Source organism: Coffea arabica, chromosome 9c, assembly GCF_036785885.1.
Source record: "Coffea arabica cultivar ET-39 chromosome 9c, Coffea Arabica ET-39 HiFi, whole genome shotgun sequence".
NCBI classification, from domain to species: Eukaryota; Viridiplantae; Streptophyta; class Magnoliopsida; order Gentianales; family Rubiaceae; genus Coffea; species Coffea arabica.
The window spans coordinates 35,207,824-35,229,281 of record NC_092326.1 but is presented as its reverse complement, the minus strand read 5'-3'; the positions used below and the strand labels follow the sequence as shown (position 1 = coordinate 35,229,281).

The following is a 21,458-nucleotide window of genomic DNA, read 5'->3' as shown; positions in this document are numbered from 1 at the left end:
TCTAACTGTGTTTTGTCTAATTGCTATAATTCTAATTAAATTTGTTGTATTTTACTTGAGGAGCTATACAGAATCATATTTTTAATTACACCAAAATTGTATAAATTTACAAAAAAAAAATCTTATAAGTATTACATACCCTAATATAACCCGGCAAAATTCAACTAGACCTGCCCTTCTGGCAACATATTTCTGCAATCTTCTACGTTTCTGGAGCTCTCATCTGCAAATACCAAGTAACTTACATTTTGTTACACTATCTTGATTCTAAATGAGCAAGGGTTGTACTAGTACAAAACATAAATAGAATTCGAAAAAAACTAAGTGATAAAAGGTGCAAATATTGTGAAACATTCAGTATTAGCCTTATATGAAAATTTTACTCTATGTTCTATACTTGAATCACTTTTTCCATGGTTCATGCAAAATATTGACAGTAGCATGCAAACCAAAAAAAAAAAAAAAAGAAGGGTTAAATTATGTTGTGGAACTGTGGAAAAGAATATTGAGTATTCACAGAAGCATGCAATTCCATGCCGCTCTACTCCCACCTCAAAAAAAAATGTCGTACAATTAACAGCCACCTTTTTTTCGGTCGCAATACAATTAACTCCCACAGTACCTTTTTTTCAGGCACCTTGGCAACACATGCCATGGCTATTTGCAGCATCTGCATCATTTCTTCTTCAATATTTTGGAACCTCGTCTGCACCCTTGGATTTGGGTGGAGGGTTTTCTTCAATTTTTCTTAGAGATCTTTCTTATGAAAATCTTGTTGAACAATTTGTCCACTGAAGATATTTGCCCACTATTAATCTATTTGGATCTACTTTAGATCTTTTTTTTCCAAGAGATTTTGGATTACAAATAAAGATTATATGATGAAAAAAAAGAGATAGAAAAATTGATGAAGAAGAAGAACAGAAAGAGCAGCGTGTAATGGAGAGAAAGAGAGGGTAAAAGAGTTTTGTATGTGATGGGTAGGTCTCTCATAAATGTTGTCCGAGGGAATAAGTTGAGGGTTTTGTCCAAAACCTCCCAATTTGTTCGGAAATGGGATAAGTCCCATTTTTTAGAAATGATTCCAAAAATTGCATTCCAATAGGCTTAACTCAAACAACAAATAAGGGGTTTATTCCATTCTGTGATTCCCAAACCTTTTAACCAAGCAGCCCCTAATTCTTCACAAGGCTGCCAAGGTCACCTTCAACAGTAGTTTGATTGAGCTGTGGCATTATTGATCTGAGTCTATAACTCTATATGACCAAGTGAAATCTATATTGGCCATGTATGACAAATCCAAGAATTCAACTATCAGTATTGCCAAACTTTTAATGATCATTATCCATTTCCACACACTGGGAAAATTGTGGATATGTATACAGCCCCCTAAAAGTGAAAGCAACCTTATTTGTTATACTATCCTATGATCCGGGAAAGGTATCTAGTCCAAGACTTTCATCGTATTGAGATAAGAGGTGGGGAAGAATAGTGTTTAGAGGTCACCATTAGAAAAACCCTGTCAATAAAGCATAGCCCGAGAGGTCACTCCAAAAAAAAAAAAAAGAGAGAGACTGAGAGGTTGGAGATTTTTGTGCAGTGAAGCAACCCATTTCTTTGTCCTTGAAGATAACTGATGACATCATGATTGTCAATCAAATGTGGAAGAGATTAATGTGGGCTCCAATATTCTCTACTTCAAAGATTTTTATTCTGTTCCTATAATAGTTACTTAGTATCCTAATGTACCCTTCAAAGCAATTAGTAATTTGGTGTTCCTATATTATGTTGCTTGACAAGTCGACCTAGGTAGAACAACTTTTGCTCATACGGACTTCTCGAATGAATTGTTAAATCAGCTAAGATACATCGAAATATGCTTTAATTCAATTTTTTGTTTTTCTTTTGTTGCTAAATGGATCTTCGTTTTATTTCTTCTTGTTTACATGACAGTGAAGTGATCCTCTATTTTTTTTTTCTTTTCATGTCAATTTCACGTACAAAAAAATACACAATCCAACAATTTTGTAAGAATCTGTAAATAACGAAAATAGTCGGGCAAATTCAAAGTGCTTTCAATACAAGTATTGAATTCTTACTAGTTGAGCCACAATACCTGGGTAAAGATTTATTTGTGTGACTTATCTCCTATATCAGAAATTTTGCAATGCTTCTTGTCCTTTGGAGGCTATAAATATAGGAGGTTTTAGTAAGATTGAGTACACAAAACCCTGAGATAGGCTAGTTGGGGCTTTGGATCATTGAACCTTCTGTGTTTCTCTGCGCTTTCTTGCTGTTTTGTGTTTCCTTGTATTAGTGCTTATTGGTCTAAAATTACTTTTCTGTAATTTTACCTTTAGTAGTTTATATGAATTTTATCCTAAACTTCATAAAATATTCTAATTTTACTGTTATTTTTTTATTGTTTTACATATTTATGCTTGACATAATTCACCCCTTCAAAAGTAACAATTCAGTAACCAAAGGAACGGAGGGAAACCGAAGAAGAAGAATAAGAATTTTTCAATATTTATAGGTTGAGGGACAAGTTATTCTTAAAAGGTATTTATCATGTTGAAGTGTTTTTGTGCGTGTGTCTAGATGAAATTATTTATCATGTTGAAGTGTTTTTGTGCGTGTGTCTAGATGAAATTAGTTATTTACTCGAATTTTTTAGTTATTAGAATAACAGGGTGGGGAAACAAATGAAGAGAAAATGATTTTAGAGAATTTTTTTCTAATTTTTCCCAGTAAAGAATGGATGGGATTTAAGGAGCGAGGAGATGATAGGAGAATTAAAATTTAGGACCTCTAATTTTTTGGGTCTCAACTTTAGCCATTAAACTAAAGCACTACCATTCTGTGAAAACCATCATCTTCATCGTGAGTCATGAATTAGACATTAATTCTTTTGCAACAATCGTCATCTTTATACATCTTAGGTACTAGTATTATCTACAAAGAAATATGGATAAATTACATTTTATCCTTTTATAGTTTGGCACTTTACCACATAATTTTTTTACGATTTAAAAATTTATACGTAACCCCTGCATGATCGAGAATACAAGTGTACACATATACACTACTCTTAAACCTTTTAAAAGTGTAAAATATCTTATTCAAGCCCAAACACTAGAATTCAATTTACTGGCCAACAGTCTTTGTTTTTAGTCCCCTTTTTTTTCAAGCTTTAATTTCAGATAGACATGACTATATTTCTAAGTTTTGATGCTAGATATCATTCATTTTGGTCTATTTGTTTTGGTTGACTAAAAATAATTCTTGATCATGGGGTTATTTATAAGTTTTTAAATCTCAATCGCAATCACATTTGCAGCCGCAGTCGTAGTCGCGGTTGCTATAGAATCCATTACTTATAACACTTGCCTCCTTTAGAGGCAAATTATGACCCACATGATTGATTCTAAAGTGATTGATATTCTAATTAATTGATTAACATTTTATTAATAATTATTAGACAATGATTAGTGATTGATATCCTGATTAATTGATTGACATTTTGCCAATAATTAATTAGTATCTTCCATTTGTTAATGATTGATTGATATCTACTGTTAATTGATGTCTTATTCAATCAGTTAATCAATCAAATCAATTAATTAATGAGAAAATATTATTTCAGTTATGAATTTTGGCAAGATTTCTTTGATAGAAGGAAACTCTAGGGATTTTTGCATTTGCCAGTAAGGGTCCCTAGCCTAACCTATAAATAGCCTGTGGTATTCTATTAATTGTACTTTTTTTGATTAGATATAGACGAGAAGATCCTCACTCTAAATTCTCCTTTTACATTTTTTCTTCTTCTACACATATACATAGTTTCTTTGTCCACATGGATAAGAACAAGGCAATCCAAGGAGTAGAAAGGATTAATCTCTATTCAACAACAATGGCTGGAGGTAAATTATTTATATTTCTGCTGCTTAGTACAACTTGTTTGGTTTACATTACTCACATGGGTTGCCGACATCTCTTTGGCCAGCTTCATTTAATTTCAGCTGTTGCATTCAGTCCTCTGGGTCTACATAGCCAAGTAAATCTTCATTATGGCTACCTATTGCAGATCCAAAAATCTCTATCAGCATTCCCAAACTTTTTATCATTATACATTTCCACACACTAGGAAAATAGTGAAATTGTATACAGGTGACTCAAAGTGAAAGCAACCGTTTACCCGTCTTAGTCAAAAATACATTTAATTGATATAATATATTTAGGCTATCATTTTGGTGACTATACATACCTACACACACACACACACATATATATATATAGAAAGATCTCTGGTCGAAGACTTTTGCCTTTAGAGACAATTAGAAAGACAAGAGAATTATTTAGAGGCATAAGCGTAGAGCTGGAAAATGTTAATACTACTTTTGTAAGATTCAACATGCAAAGTTTTATGGCTGTTTACTCATGAATAGATTTTTTATATTTATCCATTAAATTATGTTATTTCTTGCTGCTTGAAGTTAAATGCTGAATTTTCTAATCAGTTAGTCCAGTTGACAATATTGAAATTTATGACATACGGCTTAATTTGTTTCCACTTAGTTTCCTAGTAAACAATTTCCATTCTCAATTTTCACTATAAAGCTTATATAGTGTTTGTCTAGTCATAAGCACTTGTTGAATTCTAATCATTATGGTCTGGCACATAATATTATAGAAAGAAGAAATATCAAGTTAAATATGTAGCAGGTAAAACAGGATAATCAACCTTTCTTCTTTTTTTTTTCCCATCAATTCAAACAAAAACAGATCATTTCCTTGATATTTCCTTTATGAAAAGAATAATCTTTTAACAAAATTTAAATTATTTTATGAAATTTGATTTTCTATCTCTCCGTTCCGTTTATACCCACTTTTGAATGAAAACTATAACTTGACAAAATAATTAGATCATTTTCCTCCCATTCCCTCCCTATCATTTTCTTTCCCTCCTCAAAAATTAATCCAAACAAGAAAAATGAAATCCCTCCAATTACTTTCTTTCCTTTCCCTCTGATGCTGTCAATCCAAATTATGCCTTAAGAAAACTCATACTGTCAAGAACCATTTCCAGATGGGTAACTAGAGAGGTAGAGATTTTATACAGTCGACAGAGAGTGAAGCAAACTATTTCTTAGTCTTTGATGGTAACTGGTGAATTTTTATTATAAATTGGCCTATCATTTGTTGAGTAAACCACACGTGAAACGAATTTATTTGGGCTTCAACATTCTCTTGCGTAATCGAGTTTTATTTTGTTAAGTTTTGTTACTATAGTTCATGTTTATCCTGCCATTACTCATTAGCGTGAAATTTCTATGATTTTATTAATGAAATTCACTTTTTATCTAAAAAAAAAAAGTGAAATCGACAGATTAACAAAGAAGTTTTGCATACCAAAAACTTTGAAAATATGGTACCAGCATTCTACACACAGAGAGAAGGCCCGCCCAGCGATCCATAATTGAATTTTTCTATTATTCTTTTGCTGCCAAGAAGATCTTTATTTTAGTTCTTCTTCTCACATGATAGTCAAGCGATAATTAAGTCAACTCTCACGTAGGGGGGGAGGGATGGGTTAGGTGGTATGGGAGAAGCAGTGTAACCAAGAGATTTCGGGTTCGAATCCTTCTGCTTATACTGAAAAAAAAATTAAAAAAAAAGTAAAAAAAAAGAAAAGAAAAGTCAACTCTCACGTATGTACATTGATTCAAACAATTTAACAATTTTCTATGACTCCTTAAGTAACAATAACAATATTTGTAAAACTGAACTTGAAATTCAGGCTTGCAATTATTGAGATTTGGAAGTATAATAACAATAAAACATATATATTTTTTAGCTGAGGTATGCATTGATTGCAGTAGTCCAAATTTTGTAAATCATGCATTACTAGATAAGTTTTGGAAAAGAGAAATGTTTCAACAAGAAACAGCACTAGAAAATGACACTTTTCATTTTATATCTATGTTATGTTGATGCGTCTTTATATGACTAAGAAATGTTAAAAGGTTTCTTCTCTTGCAAAGTTTCAAGAAATCTGAATGATATCTATGAAACTGTGAGAACAGTCCCGATTTGGCTTGTGATTTCTTCTTAAGATATATGCAAGAAAACGTGTTCACATTAGTAGTCATTTATGATAAGTTGTAAAAACGAAAATTTGCAAAGTCAAAATGATAAAACCAGAATGCCAAGGACGATCGTCAATTTGGCGATGACTTTATGAGCATTCTAATTTATGTGTGTTCTAATCTAATTAAGTGTGTGTTTCTTCTGTTTATAGAAAAAAAAGGACGATCATCAACTTGCTTGTATACTTTAGAGCGTTAGTTTGAAATTTCGTAGTCAAATGGTGGGAGGAATTATACCTGTATTTGCTTACTTTTCTTCTAGTTTTGGGGTCCCATTGAGTTTCGTGGACACTTCTAACACATAACAGATAGCAAATGTCTTTACGATATATAAAATTGTCTAGAATCTAGGAATCAGATGAATATAATTACAAGCTGAATACATATGGGGAATACATATTGGGAATACCCTTGTGCTTATAGCTGGAATTTGGATGAAGAAATATATTTGAAACAATAGCACCTCCACAAAGAAATTGGGAATCCCATCACGATCGTCAAGTCTTGCTTCGGATTAGATGCCTCAGTTTCTCGTAAAAAAAAAAAAAAGTTTTTCTTTCTTATTACATCAAAACTAGTGAACACTAATTGGATCAAGGGTCTCACAAGTTAAGTTATGTTTATATCAAATCAATTCATATAATTCCTATAATTTTTTGGTGTAAACTCATACAACTTAGATATAAATTTGAATTTATAAAGTCATATAACTAAATTGGCGATTATACCCAAATTGTATGAATTTACATTAAATGTAATGTGAATTACCCAAATGTAGTATGAAAACTCAACTTATGAGGGGCCTAATCCAGACTAACCCATTACTAAAAGCCAGCCCGGAGCAAAGTAAAGGTCCAAAATCCTTCATAAATAAAAATATTTGTTCGTTAATCTTATGCTTTGAAGTTTCAACTATCAAATATTTCATTAATTATTAGCAGTGTATTATGCACTAAGATGATTTTCTGTGCTACAGATTCATTGCTCTCTTTTGATTTGGTTAGTTAATATGATGGTCTCTTGTTCCAAATTGAATTTCCATGCCTTAATAAAGATATAAAAGTATTAGGCAAAGTGCTTAGCGGGAAATATATGAGGTTCATTAGATCAATTAACTTAAATATAAGCAAAGACTAGAGAACATGTATGCCCATTAATTTTTTCTTTTTTTCATCTAGAATGTACGACTATATAAGTGGGAAGAGTATACAGATTTTGAAATTTGTCATTTTGGAAAAGTAGCTAGCCATTAATTTGTAAAAGAATAAAAATGCAAGATAAGATTTCAAATATGAAAGGAAAGGTAAACTTTAACACTCTCTTAAAACTTGTCTCCCTAAGAATAGATCTAACTAGAATGTCAACTAACGATTTGGAATTTTACTTTGACAAATTCGTGGTCAAATGATGGGAGGTTTAACTTTATCTTACAACCTTTTCTTTTCAAACTATGAGATGTGATACCTCAAATACTTCTTATAACCTTTTCTTTTTAATAGATTGTTTGAAAATGATAGCATTCCTATTAGTCTAAGTATGGTACACAGTGATAGCCAGCGCCAATATTCTTATTTTTTTGGCAAAGAATCAGATTTCCAATGTCTACACAGCCACCTAAGCTTCATAAGCGTTCCGTAATACAAGCAGCAATTGGGTCACACTTTGTGAGACCAAATGATTCCAGGAGATTGCAAACAAAAGGAGGAGATTAGGGAACCAGAGGGAAAAGATTAAGAAAGGGATAAAAAAGGAGCAAGATGGGTTGCAAAAGGAAGGAGATAAGGATATGACCATTTTGGAAATTTTGGTTTGTTTTATGAGGCTATGGTGTGTTTGGATAGCAATTATTTGGCCAAAAATGATTTGTCTGTATGATAAATATATTTTCTAACACATTTTTTTATCTTTCCAATCATCTTTTTATCTTACACACATCACATTATAAAAAGTACTGCATTAATTATTCCAAATAGTCTTCTATTCCAATCTCTTTCTTATTGATTTTAGTTTGATTGGAGTAGTGTGTCCTAGATTAATAGAACAAGGTGGTATATTGCTAGAAATTAATTGTTTAGAGGGCATGTCACAAACGGATGATAGTTTGAGGGTATATTGTAGTTAACCCTAAAATTTATTTTCACAATCAAACCAAACTCTTTTGTAAATTGATACGCGGTTAAAAAAAAAAAAATACTTCTAAAAGAGATTACTCGTCTTCCTAGGTTTTCACAAAAGAAAAAAAGTTGTCTGATCCCTTTCTCGTGTCATAAGAATAACGATTTTTGATCCTGCTCTTCAAAGATTTCTAGTCTTACATTGAACTTAATTTTTTCTAGATTTTTCAAAACTTTTGATAACATATAATATAAGTTATAAAAAAAGTGGTGGACGGATAAAAATAAAGGAGGGCCATTGTACTGATTAAATAGAACATTTTATGGTAATTTTCAATTTGGAAAGGCGAATATTTTACTTTAGATCAACCAATAACGAGTAACTCTGATATGGGCAGATTTGAGAAAATGCAGAAATTATACTTCAAGATCTATTACATGTCCAAGACCTATTGTTCTTTTTGGCATCTATTATTTTGGCACTAATCTTTTTGGTTTTTGAAAAGAGACCATTCGATTGATCAAAAACTTGGGCTCACCTGTTTATCCCTTTTTGTACAAGATGCTGCAATTGGTCCCAGACTTGAAGCAAGACATGGAATGGACAATCACATCCTCAAAGAAGGCCTGTTGGACCTAAATCACTTAATATGTTTTGTTTGGACCCACATCCCAGGTCGTGTGGAAAGCCCATGGGATTGCTTAGGTGGTCCAACCCTGTTAAAAATTACTTATCCATAAAGTTGTAAGTTTTCGCTGTCTAACAGACTTTTTTTGTGCAATTATGACATTGAAATACAAAATTTTGGAGAAAAGGTTACTGAAGTTTAGGATATAATAGTGATATAAAGAGCTATTAAACTTAAAACATTCCCTCCCTGTCCCCGTTGATGATCATAAGGACATGTTCCGAGTCCGTATGTATACCATAATAGGATAATAATAGAGTAAATCTCATATATATTAACAGTGTATCCACTATCATCGTTCGATCTATGACATATGTGTAAAAATTGAATTTTAAATTTAAATTTTGCATAGTTATCATTCATCTAACGTTGATGGTATAAACACTGTCAATGTAGAAAATATTAATCCACAATAATATCTCAGCCAAGTTTTCTGTGCACCAACTTGGTTAATCCAATAATTATACAAGAAAAAATATTTTAATCACATGCTCCTATGACTGTGATCAGTAAACAATTTTCTAGTTGCTAAGCAGACATGAAGCTAACTGGTTGGATTGCTATTTTTAGGTTTTTTTAATAGAAAAATATATTGTAGCGATTTAATGTATATAAAGTAAAAAAGCGATTGAGAAATGTGTTTGCGGACAACGTAAAAATTTTTTGACTGAAAATCACAATCCAGACAAGGCGGACATGGTTTGTTGTCTTTCTTTAAGCATTTAATTGTAGTACTTCCTCAAGAATTTAGGTGTTTGCACAATAAGAAAACGGTGTTCTTGTATAACTTCAACCAGCACTTCTACTCCGTTATGTTTAATGTATGCTCTATGCAATTCTGTGTGCAGCACAAAGAAACTTTATGCAGTTTGCACCCTTCAACTATTCAGTGATCAGACTTCACATTCTAAAGCTATAATTTCCTCAGTCAACCACCTTAAACTTTTGATTCTTCGATCGATTTAAAAATCAAGCTAAATTAAAAGTTTAGGATGCACATTTCAATGTGGAAATAGTTGGGGGTGCAAAGTGAAATTAATCGATGAATGTACATCACTTTTGCCTCTTTAATGCACAACTAACCATTCGGTATTATAATGCTGGAAAAGTAATGCTCACAATATCCAATCATTAACATGACATTTTATACTAAAACCATTGAGAGGATAAGGCACCTGTGCTACTTGCTAATCATTAATATATGAGCAATTATCATTTGTTGCTCTTTACTTTCTTCCCTTCCTCCCTTTAGAGGTCTGAAGGTTCAAAGTAGGGATGCTCTGCTCATTCCTGAAGAAATTTTGTGGATCCACCATAGTCTTCACCTTCACCAATCTATCAAAATTATTCTTGAAATACTTGACCCCATAAACTTGTCCTTCATTGTACCTATTCTTACCGTTGTCAGTGGTTCCAATATCAAGGTCCCTATAATTGAGAAAAGCCTGCCTGGGATTCTTTGACACAAAAGGGGTCATGAAACTGTACAAATTTCTTGCTTCCCCCACATATTCATTGATTAAATTAGGATCTGCATCTTCCCAATTTACTGAATACTGAATCTTGAAAATGATCCCTGCCCTATGAGGAAATGGTGTTTCATTCTCAGGAATTTCTCTCATTCTTCCACCATAAGGATTGAAAACAAGTCCTGTTTTTCCACCATAAGTAATTTCGCTCATTTTCTTGAACAGTGATACTAATCCATCTTTAGGAATGGGGTTCTGTACATAATCTGACTTTCTCTTAAAGAAGATCAATTGATCATAAGCCCTGCTCAATAGTACTTCCTTTGCTGTCCCAATCTTGTACTTATACCACCAAAGCATTGTATCAATCCAACTTGTTTCCAAACAATCACTTCTCTTCAATCCCAGTTCAGGAAATCCAGTATTCATAACAGAAATAAATCTGTTTGCATCTCCAAGGAAATGTCCCATGAATGTCAATCTAATGATTTTCTGACCCTTCACTTTTCCAGTAATTGGCTGCACCAGAACTCTAATAAACAGATCGTTGTCAATTTTGTCAGCAACATTTTGCCATTTGTAAAGAACATCTGTTGCATTCTCTGCCTCAGTCTTCTGCACAGTAAAAACAGAGTGAATTTCAAGCACTCTGACTAACCTGATTCTATATGCCAAAACAACACCAAAACTAGCACCACCTCCACCTCTAATAGCCCAAAACAGATCTTCTCCCATTGCTTTTCTATCCAAAACCCGGCCGTTAACATCGATAATCTGTGCATCGAGAACATTATCCACCGTCAGGCCATATCTTCGCAACAGTGAACCGTAGCCGCCACCACTTATGTGTCCACCAACTCCAACGGTTGGGCAAACTCCAGCCGGAAATCCAAGTATTTTACTCTTCTCCCAAATTCTGTAGTATAGTTCCCCAAGCGTCGCGCCGGCTTGTACCCAAGCAGTTTCAGTTGCAGTATCAACACTAATGGACCTCAGATTAAACAGGTCAAGAATGATGAAAGGGACATCGGAAACATATGAAAGTCCTTCAAAATCATGACCGCCGCTTCGGATATTTAGCTGCAGCCCTGTTCCTTTAGTGCATAGAATGGCAGCTTGGATATGTTGAACTTGCAAGGGTGTGACAATTATGGATGGTTTTCGAGTAGTTGGAGTGTTGAGCCTCTTGTTTCGAACATAGGCATCTAAAACAGAACTGAATGAAGAGTTTGATGGGCTATACAGAATTTTAGAGATCTGGTTACTTGGGATTCCGTTTCTTGTTAGACAATATGCAAAATTGTCATAGATGGTATCTGAAGTTGCTGAAAATGGTTGTGAACTGAAAGTGATAAAGGAAAGGAGGAGAAGAAGAAAGGGGAACATTGTAGAAGGCAATTATTGTATTCAGATTGACTAACTGCCTAAGATGGTGGTTTCTTTTTTGTCTTGTTCTTTACCCAAATCTCATAACCGTGTAATTATACTTTCCCCATGTTCCTGATATGTAAATCCAAGTCATATTCTTGCATGCCACGAGTGATGAATTTAGTCTTCATCCGGAAAAGATGCCTCGAATGAACTGGAGAAGTTTGTGTAATTTTTTCTTTTTAGATACTATAAAAAATGGAGAGGAGGAGAAGAAGAAGAAGAAATGGGAACATTTTTAGTGGCCAATAAGAATGGCATTTCAAGTTCAACTGGATGACTGGATGACATAATTCTTACAAGGGATAATTTCAGAAACCTCCCTTGAGGTTTCAGAAAATATCACAAAGCTCCTTCCACGTTTTCAAAATCTCCCTTACCATCCTTTGAATTGACATTTTGTTAACAATGTCAGTCCCTAATAGAAAATGCATTTTGGAGGAGAGAGAGTGTTTTAGTTCCCTTAATACCCTTAAGCTGACCAAAAAAAATCTACGTAGAAAGTGAGAGGGTCATAGTGTGAAATGCATGAAAATTGGACTGCAAGTGAGAAAGGTGAATGACCGTTAGGAAGGCAACGGTTAATTTTGGCTTCCCAGCAGCAATATTAAAAGGCAGAAATAGCTTTAGAAAATGGGCAGATTGAGAGGAAATTGGTACAAGAAAATGACCAGCTATTAAAAAGTATGACATTTTACTCTTATTTATTTGTTTGTGCTATGTTATTTGTACACCTTCTTGGAACTTTAAAACTTTGTAATCAGCAATGTAAATAGAAAAATTATCACTGTGGACATTAATTTGTAAAAGAATAAAAATGCAAGATAAGATTTCAAATATGAAAGGAAAGGTAAACTTTAACACTATCTTAAAACTTGTCTCCCTAAGAATAGTATAATTGAAAATCTAACTAGAATGTCAACTAACGATTTGGAATTATACTTTGACAAATTCATGGTCAAATGATGGGAGGTTTAACTTTATCTTACAACCTTTTCTTTTCAAACTATGAGATGTGATACCTCAAATACGTCTTATTACCTTTTCTTTTTAATAGATTGTTTGAAAATGATAGCATTCCTACTAGTCTAAGTATGGTACACAGTGATAGCCAGCGCCAATATTCTTATTTTTTTGGCAAAGAATCAGATTTCCAATGTCTACACAGCCACCTAAGCTTCATAAGTGTTCCGTAATACAAGCAGCAATTGCGTCACACTTTGTGAGACCAAATGATTCCAGGAGCTTCTCAGTAAAATGCAGGTATAGGGGGCCAAGAGGGTGCCAGAAATCTGCATTAATAGTAGTGTTTAATGCATTAGATAATGCATGAGTATTCGCTGGATGGTGCATCATTGAATGGGTTAAAAAGCAGTCATAATACTGATTATGTTCTTGTAGAATAATAAAGGATGATTGTAAGTATACCAAAGTCCAAGAATCTGCAAAGAAATGAAAGGTTGCGAAAGAAAAGGAGGTTGGAAATCGTGGATGACGTGAAGTTGTCCAGGGCAAGAGAATGATGAATCTTGAACAAGAAAGTTCACAAGCGAGTAAGAAGTCATGTAACAATCCTTGGCCTCCAATGAATGAGGCCGAGAGCTCGCTAGTAACAACTCAGGCAAGCGGACCTATGGAATTGCCTAATTTGGTTAATTGTGACTATGATGGAGATACAAGACCGCTACAAACATATACAAGTTTACTGCTGGATGATGGTGTACAGTCAATGACTTGTTGAAATGGTGATTATTTGGGATCAATCATCCAAGAAGAAGCTCCTTCATCCTATACCGAAAAACATTGGTTCAATTCGACCATTGATGGTACGGAGAATTCAGAACATATATGCGAAAATCTTGAAAATTCGGAACAGCCCTTTGAAGTGCAAGTCTGTGAACAGTTATCATCATCATCAGTTGATTGTGATGGCCAGATGATGACCACATGTCAAGAAGGTCAAGTGGCGGAGAACAACTTGTCAGATTCAATCACTTGGAGGATATTTTGCGATCCGTTGAAAGAGGGAACAAAGACATATTTGGAAGATTGCCATTACCACCAGATGAATGGTTGCAAGTAGCCGTCCCATGTAGTTGATTAGCGCTAAGATTGCGAACTTCTAGAGGCAAAGTTGATGTCTTGTGACTTATTTGTTCTTTTGTGGTTTGTGGTTTCATTCTTGAACATTAGATGTAGCATATTTTTATCTTTTACAGATAAATGAATTTATTTCTATCTACACTCACTTGTCCAAGCTTTTCTTGTCATATTCATGCTTTTTCCTCATTATGAACTGCTCGAAGTAGGAGTATGATAAACTTAAGAGAAATAAAAGGAAATTAAATAGCCCTTTGGAATTTTTTTTTTTGACTCACTTGCTCAAGCTTTTCTTGTCATATTCATGCTTTGGAATTTAAACGAGAGTGCTTTTTTTTTATTTCTAAATTTCCTCCGCAGATCGCAATCGTTTTGCTTGTTTGTTTATTTACTTTGCTTGCTGCTTTTGCTTGTTCACAATTTTGATTTTTTTTTCTGAATTTGTCTTCTTAAGATTGAAATTTATAAATTTGGGTACTTTATATTTTGTCTAAAACAGCCTTAGGAGATCAAAGTCTACGATGCTGGGCGTTTTAAGGCAAAAAGTCGCTTCTGATGCTGCTTCTGCTTTGGTATTTAAACTTCAATTTTTGCATGTGTGTTTAGATACCTGCATTCATATATGGTTGAAGGCAGAATTTTTTTTTCTGGGTAAGAATACTGATCTCCTTCGTGTTTTTTGCGGACCAGATTAAGAATGCATAATCAAGAACTGACAAATGTGCCTATTAACAAGTCAATTAGTAGTGCCTATGGTGATTGCTCTTGTGATTCCGAAATTTAGATTTTCCATGTACTTTAATTGATGCTTTAGGTTGATTTTCTTACAAATCTAGTATTATTTGGAATTGCACTTGGTGTACGTTAGAGGTACCAGTATTAGTATGTATACTTACCCCCAAAAAACAAGTATTGCTATGTATATATGCTTCAGAACAAATAATGCACCTCATGATATGATATGTTGATTCATGAATACATTAAATAGCTTTTAGGGTTCTAATTGATCCTAGAGGTGTAAATCACCCATAATTTGACGAAATATAACCAAATTTTAATGGTTCCACAATTTGTTTATAACAAAAATTTTTAAAGATTGTTTGTCCAGTCTTCTTATAAGTATTTTGATTAATTTTATGTACACTGATCATGTATACATTTTTACACTTAAATACGTGTCAAAGTTTTTGCCGCTTCATTTTTTCCCCATATAATGGGTTTCGAAATCTTCTGTCACCAAATTAATCTCTATCCCCTTCGTTCCTTTTTTGTACAGCTGCCACGTGTCCTAACTTTTTGATAACTCAAACTCAAACAAACCGTAATCAATTGACAAATTTACTCAAACTTGGGTAAACTTTTGGGTAAGAAACTAATTATTATCGGTTTATTTGAGTTTGGAATATCAAAAAGTTAGAGACATGTAGTAGCTGTACAAAAAAGAAACAGAGGGAATAAAGACTAATTTTGGGACCGAAGATTCGAAGCTACAATCTTTTCCACTTTTTTAAACTCAGTCCGAATTTTGAGGCATTAATTAGCTAGGATAATGGCAAATAACCATAACCACTTTTTTTGATACAAGGAAAAAGAAATTTTAAACCTAAAATTTCTAAATTTTAGAATCTCAACTTTGACTACTAAATCTAAACCTCTTCGGCTATTAAACATAAAGCACATAATTTTCGTGAGGCAAATTTTACAAGTTATTAAAATTTGGATAAATCGCACACATTGTAAATAAATTGCGTATCTATATTTTTATGCATTATTTTATAAATAAGCCACAGAAAAAAGGGGGAAGCGTGGATTATCCTTTCCCTATAATCTCAAGATTCTCAACCCCTCAGTTCGCCTTTCACCTGAAGCTCGCCTATTCAAAAAAGGGGACGGAGGGAAACAAAGTTGAACGGAGCCACCTGTAAGTCTTCACATACTAATAGTGTATTTCCGGATATGTATCTTCGTGAATGTTTGTGAATTCTATCTTTGGTCCTTTCTTGATGAAATTATAGGGCTTATGTTGTCAATCCGAAAATCTGAAATACTTGGTGCTTAGGTACGTTAAAATATATGTATGCCCTCTATCTGTTTGTTAAAATGCGTAGCCCAGAGCGTCAAGTGTATGTGGCTTTTGATTACCCTGCTGTGAGCGCGTGCCCTGTGAGGTTGAATGGTGATGGGCCAGCTACGGGTGAACAGAGAATAGACAGTGAGGAGTCGTTTGGCATCTCACACTTGCCTACTTATGCTCATACTGTGATGATGGAAAAATGAGTGGAACAAATAATATCCTTTTAATGCAGTCAAATGTCAGTTCATAGTTGCATCGTTGGTCTTGAACAGGGGAATGTCTATGTTAGTTTTTTTATGAGCATTCATAAGAAAAATGGATAGGGTCAGGGTGAATTCTTACTTTATGATGGAAAAAAAAAGAATTCTACAACGAGGGCGTTTCTTAGAGTTGTTTCTACAAATGGGGTCAGCGCATTTCCAAAATGCGAGCTCACTGAGCTCGCATTCTGGAAATGCGAACTCACTGAGCTCGCATTCTCAGAATGCGACAGTGAGCTCGCAATAACAAGCGCCAAGACCCCATTTTGAAAAAAAAAAAAAGACAAAAGTGAGTGGGAGAAGCAGAACGCAATATCGAAACATAGCTGTCGAGGGCTAAACAAAGAATTCGGAATTGTTGAATAGCAAAACAAAGAAAACAGAGCTGGTTTCTGCACATCGAAGCATCCAAAGACCGGAGCAGAGCGGAGCATCCAAAGACTGGTTCCGCGTTTGCCGCTTCTCAAAATTTGCCAGCATTGCCGTCCCATTGCGACTCTCAAACAGCATAAAGGTTAGGCTTTTCCACTTGCAATGCCTCACTTATAGCATTTTAAGTTTAAATAATACTTGAATACTTGAATCCAAGGGCAGGTTCAGATTTGTTGTGAAATGTGGGTTTAAATGTGATGTGGGTTGTGCTTATTTTTGCAATTTTTGTAGTGGATTTGAGGATATACGTTATATTTTTCGAAGTAGGGCAATTTTTCTGTTTCCAATTTGTTGCAGTGTATTTGCAGTTTCTGCAATTAGTGCAGAAAAAGCATGATCCGAGCTCGGATATGACTCAACACAGACGGATCCGACCTCGGATCCCTTGATACGAGGTCGGATCCATAGTTGTTCACTCAGATCCGAGGGCTCGTCTGATCATCTGTTGAGACGGATCCGAACCCTGTTGGATCCGAGGGATGCCATAAATAATCCGAGTTCGGATCCTTGCATTTCATAATAAATGCGTGGTCTGGTTTTTTTTTTTTTTTTAATTTTTTTGTGGATTTCGTCGTTCGAAAATTCGAGCTCCGTGAGTTCGCATTTGCTGAATGCGAATACCCTTTGGATGTAATCCCATGCTCAAAATACCCCATTTGTAGAATTCTTTTAAAATTCACCAGAATTTTTTGTTTTTAAAATCTATTTATCGACCCTATTACTTTTGGTCGAAACACTATGTACATTGGATATTGTATGTTTTGCAATTGGAGCTTAGAAATTTTATTGACATTATCGGATTTTATAGATTGGAGCTTTTGAATAGCATGGATATTTGGATTCTTTGACAGGGAGTTTTAGGCCATTTATAGGGGAGACTATGTCGAAATTTTTGTACATCTTTCTTTGTGAGGGCAACTGACTATTAGGTAATTTATTTTATATTACAACTACCGTTTCTTATGCATAAGGCTTAATTCGGATTTGATACAAGCCATTAGCTAATTTATATTATATTACAACTATTGGATGTTTACCGACAAGTTGAAATAGTATAGTTTGTTAAATTTTGTTTTAGTAGAAAATGGCGTTAGAATATGAAATACGGATTTATTTTAAGGCTAATTGATGGATTGAAAGTCAATAACCAATCTTGTAATATTTTTTGTAATTAGCAGAATCTATAATGCTACAAAAGTGGCAAAATCTGCTACAGGGAAAAACATTGATGCGGAAGATTCATTGCTAGAATATCACATCATTGTGAATGTGGATCTTGTTATGCGGTGTGAATGTGGAGCCCAAATATATATAACTTCCCGTACATTTCTTACGCTTGTACTTTGAAAATTATAGGGTCTCTTGACAATATGTAGTGTGCCAAATGTGATTATTACTTCATATAAACCCTGTTCGGATTGGTTGGCAGGGAGTTTTAGCCTATTTTTAGGGGAGACTCTGTCCAAATTTTGTAAAAATTTCGTTCAGAATTTTAGGCTATTCCTATCGTTATTTATAGCATATTTCATACCTGTTTTCAATTTTTTCATAAACATCTCGATCTAAATTAGTCTATTTAATAGTTCCAATTTCGACCTAGAGTCCACCCTCTTTCATTTGTTTGGACCCTTGGACTATTAATTCTAATATATTGTCCCCAAAATAGGGATTCATTTCACAGACATGTCTGTAGAAAGACCTCTGCGGGTAAACCTATACTGGGGAGGACAAATACATTACGAGGGTGACTTTGTTTGTTATTTGCCTCGTACTTCCAACCGGACATTCATTTTGAGGCATAGAATTGGATACGGAGAGTTGGTTGACAGGATTTATCACTATATTGGGGTCGATAAAGGGATGTTCAAGCTGAAATTGTTTCTTCGTCAACCGTTGGAGAGTTTCAAATATACTGTTTCCACAGTGGTGGATGTGAAACTCTTGATGTAATGTACGATCTTTGGATCGAAAGAGTTTCATACATGGCAGAAATTTATATCGAGAAGGAAGAAATCGTCCAAATACCTGTAGTTAATAGCGTATTCACTGGACCAATAGGTAATATTGATCCAATGATGTCGCTTGTACATGCATTCATAGATCCAACAAAGTTTAACTTCGGTTCTAGTTCAGTCGTTTAACCGCGACATCGTATCCACCATGCGACTGGTGTATTAGATCCGTAAAGAAAAAGACTCATGGAATGTGGCAAATTACAAAATGGGTCAATGACCATGACTGCTTGGGCGACATGATTAAAAATAACAATACAAGCCTGATGGCTTCCGTTATTTCAGGCCACATCATCCGTAGCATTGAAGATGATCGTGGATTAAAGGTCAAGAACATACTAAATTCCGTTAAAGAAAACTTGAAGGTTGATGTGTCTTACAAAAAAGTCTGGTATGCCAGACGTAAAGCAATTGAGCTTGTGTTTGGTTCTTGGGAGGCGAATTTTGTCGAACTACCACAGTATCTTGATGCCCTGGTGCAATCTAATCCAGGCACCGTGGTGGAGTGGTCGCATTATTCGGATAGTTCGGATCGAGTTAAGACCTTTAAGTATGTATTCTGGGCGTTTGGACGGGCTATTAAAGCATTCCACATGTGCAGACCGGTTATATGCGTTGATGGCACTCATTTGCGTGGCGAATACAAGGGCAAACTCCTTGTTGCAGTCACTCAAGATGCGAACAACCAGATTCTGCCAATTGCTTATGCCATAGTTGATGAGGAGACGATTTTCAGTTGATCGTGGTTCATGAAACAATTAAGATATAATATGGCACTTGATTGACATCCTATCTGTGTCATTTTCGATCGCCACAATGGTATCATCTATACTATGACACACTTTGACTATTGGGAGGAACCTTTAGCCTACCATAGATTTTGCCTACGACATGTTAGGAGCAATTTGATGACACACTTCAAAGGTTTACACCTTTGCAAGTTGCGTTGGGCAATGGGAAGGGCAAGACAATTATGCAAGTGGCGGATGTTCATAAGAGAACTACGAAACATATTCCCAGATGCTTGGAATTATCTGTCAGCCATTAGTCCAGAAAAGTGGTGCCTAACACACGACGATGGCCATCGTTGGGGTATTCTAACTATCAACATATCCGAAAGATATAATAATGTCTTGCGCGGGGCACGCCATTTGCCAATTCGTGCATGCATTGACATGACATTTCATCGGACAGTTGCGTTATTTAAGACGATAAGGGAAGATGATTCACATTGTCGCAATCCTTTTCCCCCAAAGATATGGCGGCGTTTTAAGAATGCTGAGCGGAAGGCAGGCGCCCACAGAGTCATTGAGTTCGATGGCCCATCGGACGTATATAAGGTGATCACAGGGCGACGTATCGATGGTAAAGGAGGCAACACGCAAACCATCAGATTTTTTGATAAGACATACTCTTGTGGAAAGTGGCAGATATACAGGTTTCCTTGTTCACACGCTTTGGCGGTGTGCAGGAATAGAGGTGACAATCCGGGATTGCTTGTGGACCAGCAGTTTACCAAAACAAGGTGGGCCGTCCAGTATTCAGGCATGTTTAACCCACTGCAGCATCAAGATACTTGGCTCCATCCTGGGTGGGAGCTTCAGGCAGACAGGAGCAAAATTGTTACACGTTGGACAGGGCGGGTTCGAGCTAACAGAATTCGGAATGAGATGGATGAAAGGGATCCAGACGAACCAAGAAGATGTCGAAATTGTCATCAGACGGGTCACAATAGAAGAAATTGTCCGAATTATAGGTCTTGACAGATATCGACTCCCTAGAAATTTGAGTTTCATGTCAGTTCAATTTTTTTTGTCATGGGGTTCGAGTTAGTTCATTTCTGTTCGATTCTGGATTTATTTTAAATAATTACATTAGTGAGTTTCATTGTTCATTTGTCAAATGCATGCTTCGTTATGTATTTTGATAAGTATTGAAATTCCCAGTTTACACGTGCAACCCAACAGTTTTATTCTTTTATCGCTAAATCCCCTATCAATTGATTTGTTGACATATCTGTTAAAGGAATGCTCGGATAACATTCCATATGTGTTAATGCTCTTGTATATACAGGGTATAGTATTTTTGAGGAGCTATTGGCAGGGAGTTATGGCCGCTTTATAGGGGAGATTGCCAAATTTTTTGCAACAATTTTTTAAATATGACTACAAATACATTGCTGCAATATATGAATACATAGAGGGATAACAAATGTTTCTAAAAAAAATAACTGATAGACATGGAGTTTTAGTCGATGTATAATGGATATATGGTCAAAATTTGCTTAAAAAAAAGCCGTGATCGCGATTTATAGGTCAAAATTGGATACTGGCCACTTTTTGGATTTTACTTTTGCATAACTCATGGAATTTAATTGATGCAGATATTTGCTTGGGATTATGGCCGACACTCCTATCCCTGCAGGCCTACATCCAGGACCATACGCGCACGACATTATATTGGCCGGAACTGCACACCGAGCACATTCAATTTTTCACGGACATATTGAGGGCAATCAGTTAGATGTTAGACAGTGTGATAGAGGATTTTGGGAGCATACGCCTATTCCTGATCGGGTTTGTCATTATATTGCCTTGGCTGGATTTGAGAGGGTGCTTGAGAGTGGATATCAGATGGTTGATCATTCTTTGATTATAAGTTTAGTGGAGAGATGGCGGCCTGAGACGCATACATTGCATTTACCGGTTGGAGAGACTACGTGACATTACAG

The 21,458-nt window shown here is 35.0% G+C and overlaps 2 protein-coding genes across 2 annotated transcripts; one reads left to right on the top strand and one right to left on the bottom strand.

Annotated features, from left to right (window-relative positions):
- Nucleotides 1-10,075: 10,075 nt before the first annotated feature.
- On the bottom strand, nucleotides 10,076-12,065 carry LOC113707711 (berberine bridge enzyme-like 21). The gene has a single exon (XM_027230001.2). It carries the CDS (start codon nucleotides 11,805-11,807, stop codon nucleotides 10,179-10,181), a length of 1,629 nt encoding a protein of 542 aa, XP_027085802.2. The 5' UTR covers nucleotides 11,808-12,065; the 3' UTR covers nucleotides 10,076-10,178.
- A 6,901-nt stretch (nucleotides 12,066-18,966) lies between these two features.
- Nucleotides 18,967-19,467, top strand: LOC140014202 (uncharacterized). The gene has a single exon (XM_072064626.1). The coding sequence runs from the start codon at nucleotides 18,967-18,969 to the stop codon at nucleotides 19,465-19,467; it is 501 nt and encodes a 166-aa protein (XP_071920727.1).
- Nucleotides 19,468-21,458: the final 1,991 nt, after the last annotated feature.